The sequence below is a fragment of the Bufo gargarizans genome, chromosome 4, assembly GCF_014858855.1.
Source record: "Bufo gargarizans isolate SCDJY-AF-19 chromosome 4, ASM1485885v1, whole genome shotgun sequence".
NCBI lineage: Eukaryota > Metazoa > Chordata > Amphibia > Anura > Bufonidae > Bufo > Bufo gargarizans.
This window is the reverse complement of record NC_058083.1, coordinates 122,376,064-122,400,023: the sequence shown is the minus strand read 5'-3', so window position 1 is coordinate 122,400,023 and position 23,960 is coordinate 122,376,064. Positions and strand designations below refer to the sequence as shown.

Genomic DNA, 23,960 nt, shown 5'->3' with positions numbered 1-23,960 from the left:
TGCCTCTATGATGCACCCAAAGACTTTTTGCCCAGTTGACAGATTTAAAAAGGGGCACATTATTGGACTAAGAGGAGTAGAATGGTCATTTTGATGAACCTCCCGCTATCTAGGCTGTTCTGAGGTATTAGGAGCAGTTGGTATATGAGGCATGAACAAACTGTGAACAGTCTCCAGACAGCCCAAACAGACCACCGTTAGAGAGGATTTTTTGATTTGCCGACAAACAGAAGCAGCTCACACAATTTCATTTTCCACCATACAGACACATGTGGCACCTTCATAACAAACCCATTACTCTGGCCAGACCATTTCCACATACTTATAAGAAATAAATTGGTGTTACAACACCCATTAAGTTTTCTACCATTGATAGCCATCATTGATTTCACTTGCAGTGGTGTCATGAATGAGAAACCTGGACTGATATTGCAGCCAGCCAGTCGTGATGTGCACGGTGGACCGATGAGGGGCCAAATGATATAACACATAGTTCATCAGTTTACTCACGGTTAGCAGATAGCCTCCCTGGGCTGGCAACACAGTGTTGAGGAGAACAGCACGAAATCCTCCGGGGCACGCTCTGTGGTAGGAAGCATCAGCCAAGATGGTGGTTGAGGTGCCCTTGATGTTAGGGGTTCTTATGATGCTTGTTGCGGCTGAGTCCCTTGATGGTTTTTGTCGTGACGCTAGTACCGTTAATGGTGGTATAACCAATAGTGGTAATAATGAGGTAGACAGTGGTAAGATGCAACTCACAACTTTTACTTTGGATGTCTTTTGGTTACAGCAGTACAAATATGCAGTGTCTTGATGGTACAAAGTTAATTCGGCAAATTGACTGTTTTAGGCTGTTTAGGTTTTGTGGTTTTGGAGCAGTGGGTTACTTCAATGTCAGTAGAACTTTTGGTGAGGATGCCGGAGGCTAGGTGTCATGGAACCATGAACCAGACGTACAACAAGAGATAAGTGGAAATAAGAAGGCTTTATTGAAAATCAAGCTGTAAGCAAAAGTCCAAACGGATGGCTAAACCGAAGCAGGGTCTTGCGTAGCCAGAGGTCAGGAACCAGAAGGGTAGTCAGACGAAGCCTGGATCAGGAACCAGCAGGGTAGTCAGACGAAGCCAGGATCAGGAACCAGCGGGGTAGTCAGACGAGGCCAGGATCAGGAACCAGAAGCAGCAGCAGTCTTAGAAGCATGTGAACACAGGAGGACCAAGCAAGGAACTGAAGCCACAGACCTCCTATATATATAAGCTAGGCATCCAGCTCCTCCCAGTGGGAAGGAGAAGCCGCAGGGTGGGAGGCTACAAGAAACCCAGAAACCAAGATGGCCGCCAGCACATGTCAAACGAAGGAGAACAGCAAGAAGGTAAGACCATGACAGTACCTCCCCCATAAGGGCCCCTCCTCCGCGGAGTAAGGAACGGTTTCTGAGGGAAGCGTGCGTGGAAGGCTCGGAGCAAAGCAGGAGCATGGACATCTGCGGAGGGAACCCAGGAACGCTCCTCTGGACCATAACCACGCCAATGGACCAAAAACTGCAACCGACCGCGGACCAGGCGTGAGTCCAGGATATTGCTCACCTCATATTCCTCACGATTGCCCACTTGGACCGGATGGGGCCGAGGAACCGAGGAAGTGAAACGACTACACACCAATGGCTTCAATAGGGAGACATGAAACACGTTGGAGATCCGCATGCCAGGAGGAAGCGCAAGGGCATAGGCTACCGGGTTTACCCTGCGAAGCACTCGGAAGGGACCAACAAAGCGAGGCGCCAGCTTGGGAGTGGGCACTCGAAGGTTGAGGTTGCGGGTGGACAACCATACATGGTCTCCGACCTGGTAGGAAGGAGCGGGCGCTCGTCTGCGATCAGCCTGGAGTCTCTGGCGCTGCGCAGAGACCTCAAGGGACCTCTGGATCTGTACCCAAGAAGCACGTAGGACGGAAAGATGATCCTCCACAGCCGGAATATCCTGGGGAGATAATACCTCCGGTAACACGGCAGGTTGGAACCCATAATTGGCCATGAAGGGAGACGTCCCAGAGGAAGAGTTCACCGCCGTGTTCCTGGCAAACTCAGCCCAAGGCAGGAGGTCAACCCAATTGTCTTGGTGATCGGAGACATAGCAACGAAGGAATTGCTCCAAGGCCTGATTGGATCGTTCTGCGGCCCCATTGGACTGAGGGTGGTAGGCCGAGGAGAAAGAGAGATGAATCCCCAACTGGGAGCAAAAGGCGCGCCAGAACCTGGACACAAACTGACTCCCCCGATCCGACACAATCTCCTTGGGCAAACTGTGCAACCGGAAGACCTCCCTGGCGAAAATCGTGGCCAACTCTTGTGCAGAGGGTAACTTCTTGAGAGGAACACAGTGGCACATTTTGGAAAACCGATCCACAATCATGAGAATGACCGTATGGCCTCGGGATGCAGGGAGGTCCACAATGAAATCCATCCCCAGGTGTGACCATGGGCGCTCCCCGGTGGCTATGGGTTGCAAAAGGCCCAACGGAAGGTGCCGAGGGGACTTACTCTGGGCACAAACGGAGCATGCCGCTACATATGCGGCAATGTCGGAACGTAGAGAAGGCCACCAGAACAGACGTGAAACAGCCCAGGACAGCTGATTCTTTCCAGGATGCCCCGCGGCCTTGGAGTTATGGTAGGTTCGCAACAACCGAGTGCGCAACTCCTCAGGCACAAAACATCTGCCGTTGGGTCTCCCAGAGGGAGCACCAGATTGAGCCGCCAAAATCTGCTCACCCAGGGGAGAGGTCAGGCTGGTGCGAATGGCGGCCAGGATCTGATTCGGAGGTATGACCGAAGTCGGAATCGACTCCTCCCCGGACAGCTCGGAGTACTGCCGTGATAAGGCATCCGCTCTGATGTTCTTGGAACCGGGTAGGTAGGAGACCACGTAATTAAAACGTGACAAGAACAGAGCCCATCTGGCCTGACGTGGTGTCAATCTCTTGGCCTCAGAAAGGTAGGTCAGATTCTTGTGGTCCGTCAGGATAAGAACCGGAACCACCGAACCCTCGAGCAAGTGCCTCCATTCTTTAAGGGCCTGCACAAAAGGCCAATAACTCCCTGTCACCAATCTGATAGTTGCACTCCGCGGAAGACAGTTTCCGGGAGTAAAACCCACAAGGAAGCAGAGGACCCTCTGGTGTTCTACGCTGAGACAGAAGGGCGCCTACTCCCGTCTCAGACGCGTCCACCTCGAGGACAAAGGGCAACCCAGGGTTGGGATGCGACAGAATCGGAGCCGACACAAAGGCGGACTTTAGAGCCTCAAAAGCTCGGATGGCCTCGAGCGGCCAGACCTGGAAATTACTGCCCTTCCTGGTCAGATCCGTGAGAGGCTTGGCTAGCATAGAAAAGTCCCTGATGAACTTCCGATAATAATTGGCGAAGCCCAAAAAGCGCTGCAGGGCACGGAGACCACTGGGCTGGGGCCACTGTAAGACAGCCGAAACCTTCTCAGGATCCATGGAGAACCCCTCAGCGGAAATGATGTAACCTAAGAAGGTTACCTGGGATCGGTGAAATTTCGCATTTCTCAAGCTTACCGAACAGCCTGTTCTCTCGTAACCGTTGCAACACTCGTCTGACATCCATAATGTGGGCCTCCATGGATTCAGAATATACCAAGATGTCATCCAAATAGACCACCACACACTGCTGCAACAGGTCACGGAAAACATTGTTGATGAATTCCTGGAAGACTGCGGGTGCATTGCACAACCCAAAGGGCATAACCAAGGATTCATAATGACCGGTCCTGGTGTTAAACGCGGTCTTCCACTCATCGCCCGCCTTGATCCTTACCAGGTTATATGCCGCCCTCAGGTCGAGTTTGGTAAAGACCGTGGCCCCTTTGAGGCGATCGAACAGCTCGGAAATCAAGGGTATCGGGTAAGCGTTCTTGATCGTGATGCGATTGAGACCCCTGTAATCGATGCAAGGCCTCAACTCACCGCCCTTCTTTTTCACAAAAAAAAATCCAGCCCCTGCCGGGGACGAGGATTTGCGAATGTGTCCCCGTGAAAGCGCCTCCCTCACGTACTCCTCCATGGCCTCATTCTCCGCTACCGACAGTGGATAGACTTTGCCACGAGGAGGAACGGCACCAGATTGTAACTCTATGGCACAATCGTATGGGCGGTGCGGAGGTAGGGCAACCGCGCGCACCTTATCGAATACATCCCGGTACTCTTCGTATTCAGGAGGCAACAGAGAGTCCGAGGAAGTACACAGCAACTTGACAGGCCCATGGATGCAACTAGCCCCACACTGCGGTGACCACGAGAGGATCTCGGCCGATCTCCAATCGAAAGTCGGATTATGCTTCTGGAGCCAGGGGTACCCCAAGACCACCGAGTAGTGTGGAGACGAAATCACTTGGAGACAGACCGACTCTCTGTGAACGGCACCAATGGCTATCCCCACTGGAAGGGTCTCATGAGTCACGTGTGGCGGCAGAAGGGGTCTGCCGTCTATCGCCTCAAGAGCCAGTGGGGAACCTCGAGGCTGCAGAGGAATGGAATTGGCGGCAGCGAACACACTATCAATGAACAAACCACCAGCACCAGAGTCCACCAACGCCTGGGTCGTCACCGAGCCCCCGACCCAGGAGAGGACAACAGTGATCAGTGGTTTGTCAACACGGGAAACCGGGACGAGGAGACTCCACCCAAGATCTGCCCCCGACAGGATCTCAGGTGCGAGCGTTTCCCGGACGGTTCGGACATGCCAACCGAAAATGCCCACCGAGACCACAGTACATGCATCGGCCCTCGCGTCTCCGGAGTACCCTCTCCCCCTCGGACAGGCGAGCAAACCCCAGCTGCATGGGTTCACCCCCAGACAAGTCATCCCCAGGAGGCGTGGGAGGAGAGGGAGGCACGGGTGGGACAGCAAACGTAGGCGCCAATCTGTTAGAAGACCTCCGCAGGCTCTCCTTAAAGGAAGGTCTCTCCCTGAGTCTGGTGTCAATCAAAATCAGGAAAGAAATAAGAGACTCGAGCTCCACTGGTAGGTCCTTAGCTGCAACCTCATCCTTCAAGGCATCCGAGAGACCATGAGAGAAAGCAGCGACCAGAGCCTCATTATTCCAGCCCACCTCTGCTGCCAGGGTACGAAATTCAATGGCGTATTCAGCTACGTATCGTGAACCCTGTCTGATGGACATAAGGAGCTTCGCAGCAGAGGCAGCACTAGCCGGCACATCGAATACCTTCCGAAGAGAAGCAACAAAACCGGAAAACTCGGCAACCACCGGATTGTTGTTCTCCCATAAAGGGCTGGCCCAGGCCAAGGCCTTGTCCGAGAGCAGCGAGATCAAGAAGCCCACCTTTGATCTCTCAGTAGGAAAGGCATGTGGCAGCAACTCGAAATAAATGCCCACCTGGTTAAGGAAACCTCGGCACTGAGTTGGCTCTCCCCCAAAGCGCTGTGGAAGGGGGGCAGAACCGGTCATACCCCGAGACACCGCAGGCGCAGCAACAGGTGTCGGGGTAGACTCTGGCGCAACAACCGGAGCGGCAGTAGGAGCGGGCCCAGGAGCGACAACCGACCCATCGGCAACGGAAGCGAAATGAGCCGTGCGTTCAAGCAGGGTTTGCAACGCCACAGCGAACCGACCCAACAGGTGATCCTGCTGATCAAGTCTGGCAACCAGCGTAGGTAGCGAGGATGGCCCTGTACCGTCAGAATTCATGGCTTGGTCCTAATGTCATGGAACCATGAACCAGACGTACAACAAGAGATAAGTGGAAATAAGAAGGCTTTATTGAAAATCAAGCTGTAAGCAAAAGTCCAAACGGATGGCTAAACCGAAGCAGGGTCTTGCGTAGCCAGAGGTCAGGAACCAGAAGGGTAGTCAGACGAAGCCTGGATCAGGAACCAGCAGGGTAGTCAGACGAAGCCAGGATCAGGAACCAGCGGGGTAGTCAGACGAGGCCAGGATCAGGAACCAGAAGCAGCAGCAGTCTTAGAAGCATGTGAACACAGGAGGACCAAGCAAGGAACTGAAGCCACAGACCTCCTATATATATGAGCTAGGCATCCAGCTCCTCCCAGTGGGAAGGAGAAGCCGCAGGGTGGGAGGCTACAAGAAACCCAGAAACCAAGATGGCCGCCAGCACATGTCAAACGAAGGAGAACAGCAAGAAGGTAAGACCATGACACTAGGGTATCCTTCACCTAAATATCCCAAAGGTCCTTTATGCTTGGTTTTCAGCTTTTATCCTTTGGATTAATTTGAATTTGTCCTTTTCTCTTGTCCCTTTCTGGACTAAAACTTCTCTTTAGAGCTGAAGTGCTGGATCTGCACCTTTTCACTTTCTCAGTGTCAATATACTCACTGATCTCCACACTGACCTGTGGTCTCAACTGAACTCCACTCTTAATCTGCCTAATCTGTCTCACTAGGTCTGACCTGGATATATATAGGACCTGAACTTTATCCCCATCTAGTGGTGGGTTTTATAAATTACACCTAATAGGCCTGTTAACAGGGATTTTGCAGATACATACATGCAAAGTTATACCATACTGTACAATGCAATTGTTAAGATCAAAAAGTAGTTATAAGCAGTGCCCACACACATGTAGTGGGACGCTGCAATATGAAATCGAACCATATTGTCTTTAGCGACAAATGCAGGTTCTGTTTTGGGCCCCATGACATTTGGCCCCATAATTAGCACTTCAGTCCTGCCTTTGCTTTGTAGAGACACACTGCCCCAACTGCTGGTGTGATGGTCTGGGGAGCCATTGCATCTGACAGTCAGTAACCCCTAGTAATGATACAATGGACACTTTTAGTTCAGTGATATGTGCAGGACATCTTGCGGCTCTGTGTGTGGCCTCACATGGCAGGGCTTCCAACTGGCATTTTTCAGCAGGATATTGCTTGCTGTCTCTGCCAGATGCAACACTTCTTTGGCCTGCCCAATTGCCAGGTTTATCGCCAATCAAGCATTTATGGGACCAGTTGGGACTTACAAGTCTGCAATATCTGTGGGCCAATATGCTGCAGGATATCATATGGAACCGCTGTCTCCATGTCCAAACATATTTCGTCTTGTATCCAGAGGTGGCCCAACAGGGTCCTAGAGCCTCTTTTGAACAGTACAATTTTCCCCAATAAACCGTATCATATATTTTCATTACATTCTCACATATAAAATGTCATTCAATTGCAACAACTCCTTTTTTGTGCATTGTTATTATAATTTTTTGTCAGTGAGTGTATTAAAAAGTGTAGATGGTCCTATTCAGATGGTTATAGGAAAGTACATAAATAGAAATTCCCTAGTCAAGCATTAATATAGAAATCCCCCCTATAGACACATTTCAGCACTACATGCAATAAGTTAGCAGGATTGCACTTGTTGGGGGATTTCATGTCCTGGGGTCACTATAGGGAACATTATGTGTATATACAATTTTTCCATCAGATACACTTCTCATTTCCATGGTTATGATCAGCCTGTAATCCAACAGCGGTGGCCTTGCTTGCACACTATAGAAAAAAGCGCCGGACTCTCTGGCTGTGCTATAGTGTACAAGCACAACCACCATTGTTGGATTACAGGGTGGTTGTAACCCCTGGACACTGTCAGTGTATAATGTGACGAAAACATTTATCAAGCCAGCAAAGGAAGCAAAATGGATAATAACAATAGATTAGTAGTTGCCTTGTATTAATTTTCCCTACATAATAAAGTCCATTTGCTGAAGTGAGACAACCTATTTAATACTTTCTCTCTTTTTATGATCCACTCTTGATGTTGGCTTCAATAACAGTATAAAAGCTGCACATTTGGCTGCACCTTTAGCAGCTCTTTTCTACACTTCCTTGGTAATGAACCATTATTTATGTCTGCATGTTCAAAGAAACCTAATACATGAAGCTTGTGTGAAGCAGTTGTGACACAGACAATACTTCTAGACCTACCATATTTTAATTATGTTAGTGAGTAATAAGTAACCAAATCTGATGATTTGTAGTGTGTCATAGAGTTTATATTATGATGAATAAATAGATAAAATATATGCCTAGAAAGACTATAAAGGGATTGGCCCTTCTGGGACATCAAATGCATCCCACTAGGTGTATCACCATCAAAGTCAGATAGATATGGGTCCAAGCAAGCAAACTCATCACTTTTTGGAAGTTCCACAGTGGTGAATGTGGAGTGTACCACCCAAACAGGGCCACCTCTGCTTTCACCAATACGGGACTGCTGTAAATTGGGGAGCTTGTGGCACTGGAATTTATGGAACTCCCATAGCAATGAATGTAGAGCATGTCTCGTATGCACTGTGTGCTCTTCTTCACTTCCTGGGTCCTGTTCAGCAGATAGAAGTAAGTCCCAGAGGTGAGGACTCGCACCTATCTGACAATGATGGTATTTTCAAGCAATATGCCATCAGTGTCCCAGTTAGGCCAACCCCTTTAAGAAGTAGGAAAAACTAGTGTGTCTATTGTTATTTCAAGTGTCTTCTTACACTAGTGGTATAGAGTATACAGAGAAGACTCTGCAGGGGTTGGGATAAAAAAATAAATAAAATTGAATTCATCCGTTTTTAATGGTTGTGTTTAACGGCCATTAAAAACAGATATAAAACACAGAGATGGACAGAAAGTGGATACAAAAATGTTTGAAAAATGGCCATAAAAAAGGACAGTGTGTCCTTCTTTCGTGGCCATTTATTTTTCTTTCACTGTGAAATTAATGTATCCTTACATTGAGTGCTTTTAGGGGCACATTCATACAGTTTGAAAAGCGGATACTAATTACTTCATATAGCTTCATCATATTCCAGATCATTTTATATTTCAAAGGGTATATATTCCCTGCAAACCAAATTACAGTCATTAAAGGGGTTGCCCAGAATCATCACAAAATGTGGCAATTAGAGATGAGTGAATTTCTCAAAAATTCGATTTGGTCAGTTTACCGAATTTGCCGAAAAAATTTGATTTGATCTGAATTCATTTGTGGCGAATGACGTTAAAAAACAGCTATTTCCTGGCTGCAGAGACACTGTATAGTGGTATAGAACACTGTAGAGCCCCCCTGATGTCACTGATTATTTTGCCCTTCCTCTGATCCATCAGAACAATAACCCCCCAAAAAGCAGATCCTGTCTGTTGAGCATCCACCTTCACTCAGTCAGCATTTGGTCAGTAATCCATCAGTATTGCTAAAGCCCAAAAAAACAGGAGTGGATCCAAAACAGAGATGATACGTGAATGAAATATTTGCATGTCTTCTGTGTTTTGTCCCCACTCCTGCTTTTGGCTACCAAATCATAAGCCAATTCTGATGCAAAATAGGGACCATGACATACAGGCCTTACAGCTGCTACATAGACAGGATTCATTGCGTCCTCCTCCTCCTCTAGTTTAGCCCCCACAGGGCTCATGTGGCTGTGAGATGTAGTCGCCATGTCTCCTGTCCCCTGGCCAGCCAGATTTAGCTGCATATGTTCCAGGACATGAAGCAGTGGAATGACGTTGTTTATCCTGTAGTCCTGGCAGCTGACTAATAAACTGGCCTCCTCAAAGTGCCCGAGGAAACGGCAGGTGTCAAGTATAAGTTACCACTTGCTAACATGAAAGTTACACAGGGGAGTACCTCTGTTTGCTTGTATCATCAAGAAATCATTTATGGCCTTTCTCTGTTCATATAATTGGTCCAACATATGAAGGGTGGAATTTCAATGGGTGGAAATGTTGCATATCAGCCTATGTTGGCGGATGCTGTTCTGCCACTGCAGGTCAAGTAGGGTGTGTTTTGTGGTGTATGAGTCTTGGTGATGGGGAAAAGACTTCAGGAACCGCTTTATAACCAGATTGAACACGTAGTTACAGTTCCACAGGTCGGCACCGCCGTGCTCTTTGGCAGACACCGAGAGGCTCAAATACTGGCATACCTTCTGTTCTACATATTTGTGCAGGGCTGGTACTACCATTCTGGCAAAAAAAATGACGGCTTGGGACTCTCCATCTCGGCTTGGTGCAAGCCATCAGTTCTCTGAAAGGTGGAGAGTCCACCTCTTGGAAAGGGGGGGACATCAGCACCAGCAACTTTGCCAGGAGCATGTTCAGCTTCTGCGCCGTTAGAGTGCATGCATACTGTTGTCTCTTGAAAATCGCTTTTGTGATCACTTGCTGATGCAATGACTGATGAGGAGGAGCAGGAGCATCAGGACCAGCAGATGATGGGAAGGACTGACAGCTCCCTTCGGCTGAGGTGGTGGAGTCTTGACTGCATGAAATTTGGTGCATGCCACTAGGTGATGCAGCGGTTGCACACCACATCGGAGCCACGGTTCTCCCAGTCCACTTTATGGTGACACTGCATGTGTTGATGCAGGGCTGTGGTGCCAACATTGGCACCCTGGCCAAGCTTCACCTTCTGCCCACAAATTTGGCAAATGGCCATATTCACCTCCTCTGGCGGCCTAATGAAAAATTGCCACACCGCCGAGTATGGCATTTCCCCCCCAACACTCTGTGCTGACTGCCTGCTACTGCTGCCTCAGTGAACTCCTGCACTGCTACTTTCAGGGCTGGTAGGCCCCTGCGAAGCGGGTAGTCTACCCCGGGCATGTTTGGCTCTCGACCTCCTGCTGATGCCACGCTGCTGACACACTGCCACACTACCCCCCTGCTGGCTTAGCCGGTGCCTCACGCGCAAGCTGACACCCTCTTCTCCGGATTATGATGATGAAGCGCCTTCTTCACCCGGCTCCCAAGTGCAATCAGCTACATCATCATCTGCTACTGTCTGAACGTCACTGATGTCCTTCTCAACGGTCTCTGGGTCAGAAGCTTGACTGCACGCAACACCTGCTCCCACTCTCATTATCACTACTTGCCCGCCTACCGGAGGAATCGGCAGATGTCTACTCCAGATCTTGGCTTGGCAGTAGCTGATGATTGTCCTCTAGTAGCTCGCCCTCGCTGAAAAGTGAAGCCGAGCCTACGGAATATAATACTTTCCACACTGAGAAAACTGAAAATGACAAAGGAAGGTTCAGGACAGGTGGGGAATCAGGGCCTGCTCCCAAGCCATGCCAACTAAGAGTCGTGTCAGATGAACCCACCGACTCTTGACTGGGGGTGTCTGATGTCACTTGCGACGAAGTCGAAGACCAAGTCAACCATTCGACCAATGCCGGATTTCTAGTCAAGACACGACCGCTAGATGACACTGGAAGCTCAGGCCTCTTGCTGTGACTCCTGCTGCCACCCTCCTTCTGCTTCCTGAGACAGAAATATTTTGCCCACTGCCCATTCCCTTTGAAGGGCCTGTCATATGTCTGTCTGACAATGTATTATTAAATAAATCAATTAAAATTTTAATAATAGACCCCAAAAAAGTACTTCACCATTGAGCGGCAATTAATATATATATATATATATATATATATATATAAAACCAAGAGCAAAGCTAACAACAATAGGACCAAAGGGCTGTCACACAGCCCACTGCCCACCTCCCCTAGCGCACACGCTGCAGGGAGATAATTTGTATCGCTCCCAGTAACTCAGGATGTAGCCATGTCACTGGGGGCGTGACTCAGCAGTGTGTCTCCCCCGGCGCGGCCAGCGAAAAAGCTAAGTGCCTCTGCAGCCTAGACAGGTAAGCTACTTTGGCACCTTTCAGATGTGTGAGTTCCACGCATCGGACTCGCAATGTTAGTATGCGGCAGCTCCCGTTCTGACCTCCCAGCACTGACAGGGTCACATATCATTATATTGCTTTAAAGATGCACTTACAGTTATGGAATGTTTTGGATAACGCTGCCATCATTATGTCAGTGTTCTACAATACATTCCAGACCTCTAAGGGTTACATAGCATCATAAGTCAATATAATGCTATGTGACCAGTCAGTGCTGGGAGGTCATGATGGGAGCTGCTGCACACATGCACTGCTAGTCCGATGCATGGAACTCGCTCTTCTGAAAGGGGCTTTACAGTTACTATTCTAACATTTAATGCATCAACACATATCCACCTGTATAGGGTTGTGCGTGAGAGGACATCTATACTTTTTTTAGATGACCAACACCTGTTTAATATTTAAATGGTTCATGTTAACTACCAGGCTTTTGATATAGCCATTGTGCATTGTCATCCCTATCCTTTCAGACTCGTTGAGTTTTATTGTGTCCCTTCTGTTGCAGAACATCAATGTCATAGGTGGCATTCACCATCATAATATAATATCTCAGCTCTTTCTCTTCCAGCAAAGGTGCAACAATATAGAGTAATTTAGGACCTTGGCAGCAGGGTTATTATCTGCTTGGCCAATCATCTGTCACTGCTTTGAAAGGGTTCATAGTAATGTCACAAGTAAATATGTTCAATACAGAGCTGATGGAATCCATCTAAATGTGCTTCATACATAGATGATCTGAAGTTGGCCAATAATGATGTATGTAAAGAACATAGAAAAAAAAGTGTGACATGATGGCATATTGATCCTGTGAGACTGTTCAGGAAAATGCAATTAGGGCGCTGAAATATCAACTCACTGAGCCATGGTGTCAGAGCTAAATGTGAACCCTCTACACAGCCGCCATCAAATGCTATGTGCAGGCATTTCATTTACAGGACACTGATCAGCCACAACATTGAAACCACCTGCTTGATATTGCGTACTATGCAGCTTCGCACCCCCCATTCAGTAAACTATGATGCCCTGTGTGTTCTGAGACCTTTCTATCATTAAACTCTTTCTGTAGTAGAATAGCACAAACTGGGAGCTTAAATGCCTATGAACCTATTCGTCCTACATTGGGCCACTTTTGGTAGATTCTAGCCCCTATATACTGTACCTGCAACACCAAATGTATTTACTCAATAAATAAGACAAAGAACAAATAAAGCATCAATAAAGTAGAATAGGCAATTGCTGGACCAGGTACTATTAGGAGAATGGGGAGGCAGGTGATCTATAAGGTGAGTATGGCTTTCTACATTTTTTCTATAACTAGGTTTAAATAGTTTATGTGCCCAAAAAAGAAAAAAACAGTAGCACTAATCATCCAGTGGTAAAAACCTTTTATTCAGCATTTGTATAGTGTGGACAAATGTCTTCACACTTTATCAAGATCTGGTCTGTCCACACTATGCTGAATGTAATAATTTTTACCACATAGTAGTGAGCGACACAGTTCTTCTTTCTTGGTCACATATATCTATTGACTGCCTTCTGTCAACTCTACTGAGCACCACCAGTGTGTGGAGTGGGAAGTATGGAGTAGACTGATAGGAATGGTGCAAATGAGACTTGTAATCCTCCTGGATACAGATAGCAGTGCCGTCTAGTGTTTTTTTTTGTTTTTTTGGAGAAAATTTTGGTTTCAAACATATTTAGTGTCCAGCGAAAAATTCTGTTGCCGATTTTTTCCATGAATTGAATTTTATACAATGCAAAGGCTGAAATCCAGACCACAGTCTCTATCAAAATATGTGTCAAAATCCACGCGTTTCTATGAAATCCTCAATGGAGGCAGCAACCTAATTTTTTGTGATTGATGAGCTTCATCTATCTGTAGAGCTTACCATGAGCACAGAGTGCAATGTTTTCTGTCATCATACGCTGATGATCCAATTGACTTCTAACTTCTAACGAGCGTCCTTTCTTTCTTGTTAATAATATTTAACACGTCTTCTTCTGGGAAGCTAATTTGGAGTGTAAGTTCATTGCTCACCACAGAAATAAATGCTGCTAGATGCTCATTTATTAGCATTCCTATTCTATCATACTGTAGACGTTCTACTTTAGTGTTTAGATTTTGTTATTGGATTTTTCACTGAACAGCTTCAACGTCCCTCTCAAAAAGTGCTCCTTCAAATCTCTCCAGATTTCAGAAGAATAATAGAGACGAAAAAATGAAAACATTCATGTACAGCTCACATTTAGTTTCTCAGATCGATGCGTGAGTAACTATGGTTTAGTCCCCGGCTTTTAGCTAGAAATGCTTGGAATAGACACCATTCCATGCTTATTAAAGGCCCTCAGCTTTCTGTCAGTGATGTACAATTTGATTTACATTACACTGAAACCTATTGAGCTTCCACCCTGAGGTTATGATGGTTTCAGGTTGTGTGATTGAAAAAAATAATGCCAGTTGCTTTAGGTCCAAGATGTGTGATGCGAAATACTGAAACCATCTAACATTTTCAGACAATTGTCCTGGTTTGGATTTAACGACCATGATTCAACGATGATAAAAGATATAGAGTTAAAATATGTAAAATTCATAGGAAGGGGTCATTCTGGAAGTAGACATGGACACTACAGTTGGTATCAAAAGGATTAATACAATATTTTTGACATAGCTAAGTTTCTTCCTTAGATACAATAGAAGGAACAAAACAAAAACTGGTGGAAAAAGTAGACATAGCCTCTGAGGCTACTGTATGTAATGCATGCAAAGCTAAAATAGTAGTCACCAGATTCCCATCCATTGAAATGACCAATTATTCCTTCATGTTTTCACTTTAGATGGCATTTACACGGTATCTTTCTTTCTATGTCTATTTTTAGTGAACAAGCACAAACCATGGATTGAAACATCATATCATGGAGTTATCACTGAAAATAATGACACAGTTATTCTGGATCCTCCTCTGGTTGCATTGGACAAGGATGCCCCGGTTCCATTTGCAGGTAGGACACTGCTATTTCCAGGTTAATAAGTCCATCTATATCAGAAAAGTACAAAAAACGATTCATTCAAATGTGTATTACAGTATGGCTACATTTTCTTCTACAAGACATATTATTATTAAAAGCCGCACAGCGGAGATGGATTTTTACTGACTCCGTTGTATTTAATGGAATTAACAAAATTCCTTATTTAGTGAAGGTTTGTCTACATCCCGGGCGATGACCTGTCATGGCAGTAATGGTACATTTAATCTTTTATGGGTTGTAAGTGCAGAACTGTCAGAGGTCTTTACCTGAGACTAATCTTATTTGTATGAAGCCATTTCAAAGCCAAGGGAGGCAAGCGCCAGCTCTGAAGGTTTTCCTCTTCTAACAGTCCAATATTTTACTGGTAAAATAACGTTTAACCAAAGCATTTACACAGAGAGTTGATACCATGTAACTCCAGTGAATCCAACAATAGAATTATTGCATTGATGATATTGAAATTTGTTAGATTATCATACATAAAGCACAATCTACCATCATCTATAGAGAAAATCATTTGGCAATTCACAGAAATACAAATCAGTGTCACATTATATCTTTGTATAAACTATGCTAGCCGAATAATCCTTTATAATCTGCGACCATTGGTGTTTTTTTATCTATCTATCTATCTATCTATCTATCGTCTATCAATATCTATCTATCTATCTATCTATCTATCTATTGTCTATCAATATCTATCTATCTATCTATCTATCCATTTCATATCTATCTATCTATCTATCTATCTATCTATCTATCTATCTATCTATCGTCTATCAATATCTATCTATTGTCTATCAATATCTATCTATCTATCTATTGTCTATCGATATCTATCTATCTATCTATTTATTTCATATCTATTTATCTATTGTCTATCAATATCTATCTATCTATCTATCTATCTATCTATCTATCTATCTATCTATCCATTTCATATCTATCTATCTATCTATCTATCTATCTATCTATCTATCATCTATCAATATCTATCTATTGTCTATCAATATCTATCTATCTATCTATCTATCTATCTATCTATCTATCTATCCATCTATCCATTTCATATCTATTTATGTATTGTCTATCAAAATCTATCTATCTATCTATCTATCTATCTATCTATCCATTTCATATCTATCTATCTATCTATCTATCTATCTATCGTCTATCAATATCTATCTATTGTCTATCTATCTATCCATTTCATATGTATCTATCTATCTATCAATATCTATCTATCTATCGTCTATCAATATCTATCTATCAATATCTATCTATCTATCTATCTATCTATCGTCTATCAATATCTATCTATTGTCTATCAATATCTATCTATCTATCCATCTATCTATCCATTTCATATCTATTTATCTATTGTCTATCAATATTATCTATCTATCTATCTATCTATCTATCTATCTATCCATTTCATATCTATCTATCTCTACAAGCTAATGGAAAGCAATTATTAAAACTAGTATTCTCACACATATTTAAGCCATTATGTCTTCCAATACAGTGTGAATGGTGAACTGAAATAAGATCCATTATGTGACACTGAAGTGAAATGCAGCAGATTGTAGGAATTCTTGTACGCTGATGACTACAAAATGTCCACTCTCCATCTTTAATTTACCATCATGCACATTTAATACGCCATTTGGAGTATGCTCACCGTGTTATAATCTCATGCTATACATGGACTATAATCTTAAGGGGTTTTTCTCTTCTCAGACATTTATATCTCAATAGGATCTGGCCTAAATGCCTGATATATGGAGGTCCCTCACCTACTGTACACCTCGCCTGTTGAGTTGAGGAGAATGGCGCGGTGGCCGGCTCTACAGAGACAGCCGAGCTCACTGTGCTATGCTGCTTCTCTAACTTGCAAGACTCCTACTCTGGAGAAAGGCTTGAGACCCACATCTATCAGACAGTTATGTCATGTCCTATGGAGATTCCATAAATGTCTGAGATGAGAATATCCCTTTGACGGGAATCTGTCACCTGGAAATTGACCATTAAGCCAGGAGCAGTGCTTTGTAGGGCTAGCTCAGCTGAATGCACTGATATGTTTCACTTAGTAATCTGTTGCTTCATTCTGCAGTACTTTTATTTCATATGCAAATAAGCAGTTAAGTGCACCGAGCCCCTCGGTGCACCCTTTCTCCGCCTACTTCCTCTCCTAGCCCCTCCCTCCCCTTCTTGATTGACAAGGTGAGGTGATATGATTATGCAGGAACCTGGCCCTATCAATCCAGAAGGAGGGGGAGGGGCTGGCAGAGGAAGGAGGATGAGAAAGGGTGCGCAGATAGTTTGGATCCGCCCTCGGTGCACTTAACTCTTTATTTTCATATGGATTAAAAGTCGTTTTTCTTTCACTAAGTGAGAGGTATGATTGCATTCAGCTCAGCTAGCTGTACGAAGCTTTGTGCCTGGTTTAACCGTGAGTTTCGTGGTGACAGACTCCCTTTAAGTTTGATCATACATAATGACCTTGTCACCCACAGCTTGGACAGTTCTGGTATCTCTTACTTTTATTCTATCTGCCAAGACTACAGCGAATATTCAATTACCTGCTGCTGATCTAGCTGTTATAACGGGATTACACTGCCCCTTACTTCCAAGGCTGAACCTCTAAATATTTCCTAAAGATAAGGTGCCCTCTTGTCATTATGTCTAGGTGAGGTTCCACCAACATACTGGCTTTTCTTTGACCACAATGCCCAAATTGCCTGTCCATCTGCAGCCTTGTCATTGTCACAGGAAGGCCAGATGTCCTACCAGGGCTCTGACCGGGGACATATTATTCTACCTTTCTACCTGCAGCTCTGACAGGCTCCAGATTAAAGAGGCTCGCTCGACGCTCAGCACATTTTGGAATCTATCGGCACAAAGTACGTACCAGCTGTTAACCTCATAAAATGGCATAATGTGACGCCTGCTCTTTCTGTCTGCACAAGCAGGGCACTAATGCAGATGGGTTATGGTAATGGACTTCAGGATACGTTTAGTTTTGCATTGCTAGTTATACGTGTAATGGATCAAAGAAGAAAAAAAGAGAGAGAGAAAGCTGTGCTCATAATTGCAGTGAAAGTTCTTTTGTTGAGAACGAGGTTTTAAAATATTCAACTTTTAACCATTGCCCTTGTAACCTCCCATCTGCTGAGGGGTGTTAGAATATTTATGAAATGAAATGCTTTAATGCAACCTCCATTTAGAACATTATATTAGCAGTGCGGTGTAGGTTCGGCAGAAATTACCCATTCCTCCTTACAGAGAACATACTTTCCATTATGTGATGTTAAAAGGTACAGATGGTTTAGAGCCGGGATATGTCATTCAAATGGAGGTCCTTAGTAAACTGGATTCTGGCTGCAAGTTTGTTAAAATAAATGGGTCTCCGTGTAGGTAAGTCCTTTACAGGTCCCCCTATAACTGTATAGGGATGAATGGGGGTGCAGTAATACATTATTCCATATACACCTAGGGGGTAAATTTTTAAGACTGGTGTTTTAGGCACAGGTCTTAATGACCCCTATATTTGGTGGTGGATCTGCCAACGTTATGAAGAGGTACCTCCAGAGCCACTCTAAATGTAAGACAGATTCCTTGCTAACTTACATTTAGACTATTTTCTAAGCCTAAAACAGTCATAGAAAATGATGCCTGAGATGGGCCTGGCGCCCCGTCCCCTTTTCCGCCCATGCCGTGAGCAGGGAAAAGGCACAGATTGCGGCACAACTAACCTCTGCGCCAGAAATATGCCTGCATTTTCCTACTCATATATGCCAGGTCCTTGATGGTGTTAAATCCTGCAAATATTCTGCTAATCTTTAGCTGTACCCCATTTCCCAGTCACTGTAAAAGCATCAAAATGGCATAAAATCTCATAACAGTGAAATCAAGCATTATTTGGCATGTGCCATTTGAACCACTACTTGATCTGTGCCTGTTTCATCTGGCACAGAGTAAAATATTTAATAATAAAACTGTAAATCGATCCAGTTCATTTGTGTAATAGATTAAAGCAAACTATTGCATCATGATTAGAAACCAGATCCATGACTGTGGTCCAGATTTGCTAATGTGTCTGTGCCTAGAATCTGTCTAAACATTGGTACGATTTGATGCACTTTTTGTGAAATTTGGTGCAACTAGGGTTTCTACACTTTCAAGGGTTGAGCGTCGTGTGACTGGGGTGGATCCTAAGATGTTCTGTTTTGCACCAAAATTTAACCACAATTCTAGTGTAAAATTCTGTCTAAAAGTAAGCCAACATTGAATGTATTGAATGACACAATGCTGAAATCAGCTTTTCAGTTACTACTTTATGCTGTCCTCAGTGAGATCAGCATAAAGTTGATGACAGGTTCCCTTTAAGAAGATTTCCTAGGAAAACTGCATGAGGTTTCTGCCACCTATAGTGCAAAATATATATATATATTTGAAATATCACAGATTGTATATGCCAAATTTATACCAAATGTATTAAGCATGTTAGACCCTTTTAGAAAAGTGTCTAATAAAGGGGGCATGGCTAAGGAGAGTTGTAAAATGTACCAAATTAATTTATTACAGCCAAGAGGAGCCATAAGAAAGAAAAAAGTGTGCATGATATCTAGTAAGATTATCACTCAGTGTGTGCTGCTTTAAAAATGTTGGCATAGCTGTCTGGCCTACTTTTATATACTTTTAGGACAGTGTTAATCCCTCTTTTGTCTTGAATAAGTGTTATAAGAGCGTTATCTTAGTTTTAAAAGTAACAACTCCCATATAAAGATTATGTGCTTGAAAGGCTTTAGGCTTTCCTTTTGAGAAAAGCCTCCTTTCTACACTTGATAACCATGTTCTCCTCCATCTATGTATTTCCTTATAATAGTGACATCACACACAAGAGAATGAATAATTCATTGGTTTCCGTCTTCAAAGTAATAAAGCATGAAGCATACAGTATATTTTACCATGTCTGTTATCTGAAAATGAAGCAATCTGCTAGATACTGGGCGGATTTGACATGAATGGTGAAGGTCTAGTCTAAGTTGAATGCAAGGAGATAATAAATCCCTCTAGAAAAGTGTAAAAACATTAGCATAGTTATAGGTCATTTTCATAAATCTGTTTAAAGATCCAATATAGCAGAGTTAACAGTCACAGTCAAAATGCGCTAACTAGATGTGATAACTCTGCCACATCTAACACCAAACTTGTGAATGTACTATTGTAATTACAGTCAGTACAAAACTCTCAAAAAAATACTGATGAAGATATAGAGATGCATGATTGTGATATCAGTCCAGAAGTGGGAAACATCTTCCATAACTGAATTATGGGTAGAGACTACCTGTCCTGATCACTCTCAGGCCCACCATCTCAATGAAGTCTGTTAGGAGACTAAACATGTGGTCACCTAGACAGGAGGCCATCTGATTGACAAATATATAGGGGACATAGACAACAGAAGAAGACAATGAACAGGATTATTAGGCAAATCTGGTTACGTGGCTTCTGAGATGGCGAGCAATGTAATCTTGAAGAGGATGTAATGCTCGCATGAGTGCCGCCTCCTCTAATGATGGGGGTGCCGGGAGTCAGACCCCCACCCATCAGATTATATTGACCAATGGATAGGTCATTAATATTACTGGCTGCACAACCTCTAATTTTTAAAGACTACTTATCTCTACTCCTAACATATTCCCCATGAAATAAATATTTTGGAACATTTGTTCCTGTTATTTCATTTCTCAGTAATCACTACTAGAAGTTTTACAAATGGATTTGCATACTGGTTGGTATTAGAGGAAGGGGGGCACTGTTCAATCTGTGCTGTGAGGGATACACCTCAAACTGGTAACACCAAGTTGCAAATTCATCATTAAATGTTTAGTAGATATAGTAATATAGATGCTATAGCTATAGAAATAAAAAAGAAATGACTAGAGATGAGCGAATCAAAGCTGACAAAGTTTGATTCTAAACTAATGCGAATTTCCTCTCGCTTTGTGGTAACGGATCACAATTTTTCCTAATATGGCAGCTACATTGGTGGCTAAAATGGCGGCTACATGTGTGAGGACATGGGGCAAAGAACTCTGGGAAGGCTGGGTGACCCATAATGCCATGCATGCAGCCAGCTAGTCAGCCCAGTGATGTCACAGCCCTATAAATACGGTGGCCATCTGAGATTCTGCCATTCACCATCGTACATTGTTCGGGGACAGACGTTTATGCAGGCACTAGGGAGAGTGAAAGAAAAACTAATTGTGAAAAAAAAAAGCGTTTTATAAGTGCACGATAAGGATAGGGAGGAATCATTTCACAGCATCTTAGTGCAGGGACAGATGTTGCAGGGGCTAGGGAGAGTCATACAGGAAACAACATTGGGAAAAAAATACGATTTACAAGTGCAGGGAAAGATTATTTGGGGATCCAAATAGCCATTATAAAGCTCTGTCATTCCAGCAATTTGTTCTTAGGGTGCAAGTGTTATGTTGAAAAGCCTTTAGTGGCTTATATCTGTGGAAAAAGAGAAATATATACTCTGTTCACTTCTGCAGCTATATATGGTGAAAGCATTTAGTGCCGTATTATAGTACAGTACGAGAAAAATAGACACTGTTCACATTTGGTGTTATTTGCGTTAAGAGAGAAAAATACACGCCATTCACAATGGTTTTTGCATTAAAACCATTTATTGTCATATTTCTAGAGAAAAAGATATAGACATCTATGAGGAATCAGCTGACGGGGGTGTAAAAGGAGTGCGCTTCTTCTTTACACTAACATCGACCTGTAAGGCTGAGTTCATACTTGAGTTATTTGGTCGGTTTTGGCCCAGTGACTGCTCAAATAAGTGAAGTGTGCAGTGATTCTAAGAGCGCCGCCTGTCATCTGCATGTCATACGGACTCACAGTATTGTTTCACTACTCTAGCAGACTCCCTATGCGTGTTACTGCAAGGCACAGTGTTTTAAACCCATATAAAGGCTCTATGCAGCCCAGAAATAGCCGGTTTTTAATGCGATTCGTTGCGATTTCATTCATTTCGAAGCAAACTTTTCTGGAAAATTCGATGAACCGGCCAAATCGAATTTTTGAGAAATTCACTCATCTCTAGAAATGACACAAAAAAGAGTTAAATGAAAAGGTGCTCCAGAATTACCGAAACATACATGTCAGGAGAGGTCACCGGTCCCCTTTAAAACTACCTATGCAATCTCATAAGGTAAACTCTACTATTCTACATCTATATTGAGGTTTTAACCCTTTCTCACCAAGAAATAAGAAGCCACAGAAAATAGCAAACTAACATTTTTGCACAATTTTTTTGATCTTGTCATACATTGTTAAAGGCTATTCCCTGAATGATAAAACACAGGGTGTAATAAATACATATAGTGATTGTAGTAATCTAACAAACTGATGAAGTATCTTTACAAAAAGATAAACTAGAGGCTCTAATCTCAAAGTAATTATCTTTCAGCCACAGATAGTATCAGCCTCTTAAACAAGCCTGATAAGTAACTTTGACTTCAAGGACTCTACAAGAGTTCATATCCATATCAATGATCAAGGACTCAGAGTAGAGTGTGTACACTAGATGATTTTTTACCAATAGAATACGTACTACATATGTAGAGACATTTTCATTACAATCTTGATATCTTTGTTATTTTAGAATATTTCCACATGTATACAGTAGATATATTTTTAGTGTGCAGAAATTCTGCCAAGTGTTTATATTAATTCTCTATTTATTTCTTCATGTATCTTTATACAGTTCAAAGCATTATTTATTTTTGTCAGATACACAGCATCAAATATAAAATGCTGGCTATTTGCAGTCACCACTAGAGGGAGCTCAGGAGATTGCTGCATACTTTCTTTTTATTGAGTTCGGTGTATAACAGTTATGTATCAGACAAATAGAGGAGGTCATTTACTAACATAAATTTGCCTATTTTTGGTGCATTTCTGGTGCAGATTGCAGTGCAAAGGTTAGTTGTGCCACAATCTGCAATTTTCCCCTGTTCACTCCATGTCTAAAAAAGGGGTGTGCGCGGGAGGGGATGGAGGACCAGCCCATCTCATTTATATTTTCTACTCCTGTTTTAGTCTAAATTGTCTAAATTTAAGCCAGCAAGGGACCTGGCGTAGATTTAGACTGGCGCGGAAGGTTTGTAGAGACCGACAAGTCTTCATAACTTTGGCGGATCTACCGCTAGTGCACGGGGCTATTAAGCCCAGTGTCTAAAATGTTGGTCTTAATAAATTTCTTCATAAATGACTCTATAGTTCCTACTGTTGTAAACATAATTATTAAGAAATTACTGTACCAATGCAGGATTTTGAATTTATATTTTTTATATACATTTTAACGAACATTGTAAGACATGTTCTGTCTTCTAAAAATTGTCAATTTTAAACGGAATACAGACGGATGATGTCCATGTGCTGTTTTTATTTTCTTTCTTTCTTTCGAGACCTATTGATGACTAGTACAAGAATTGGAAAAAGCATGCATGCATTTTTTTCAAGACCCATTGACTAGACTAGTGCAGGAATTGGACCAAAGCAATTGATGCTAAAAAATTTCCCTGCAATGGTCTCTGTGGAAAATTGGAATTAGCCCATTGACTATAATATGTATGTCAGTGTTCAGTCCATGTGTTATCTGTTCTACAGTTGAACAGCACACAGGCTTATACAGTGTCGGACTGGGGTACCTAGGGACCACCAGTAAAATTTATTTTGGCGGCCCACCGTACGGATACATTTAAATATAATAAATAATCTAACAAATTTTTTATATGAACATAAGCTGGTTGAGGTGCTGTACATTGAATATATGTATGTAGTGTAGAAAATCACAAAAATAAGATAATATTGCACTTAGTAAAGTAGATGCAAGCACTATATATGGACAAAGTCCTCACTCTGATATGATAATATCTAAAACACTTAGCCAATATATTTTGATCAAAACACATCTAAGCCCGCCTACCAAGCGCCAAGGTGGTCTCAGGTCAGGCGGGTCCTACGCTAAACCTACCTAAGCCGTTGGGCTACTATGTTCAGGAGCGCAGATGCCGCACATATGGTGTGCTGCTCCTAGTCACCTCCATGTGCATCCAGCAACCAATGGGAGGAGGAGCAAGCACACCTATATGTACCACATATTATTTTCTTTAATAATATGGCCAGGGACA

At 43.4% G+C, this 23,960-nt stretch overlaps 1 protein-coding gene across 1 annotated transcript in view; it reads left to right on the top strand.

Annotated features, from left to right (window-relative positions):
• CLSTN2 (calsyntenin 2) overlaps positions 1 to 23,960 on the top strand; it is a 1,274,585-nt gene that overhangs the window by 494,171 nt on the left and 756,454 nt on the right. Inside the window, exon 2 of the mRNA XM_044290609.1 lies at positions 14,593 to 14,715. Coding sequence (XP_044146544.1) covers positions 14,593 to 14,715 — 123 coding nt within the window. The remainder of the gene's footprint in view (positions 1 to 14,592; positions 14,716 to 23,960) is intronic.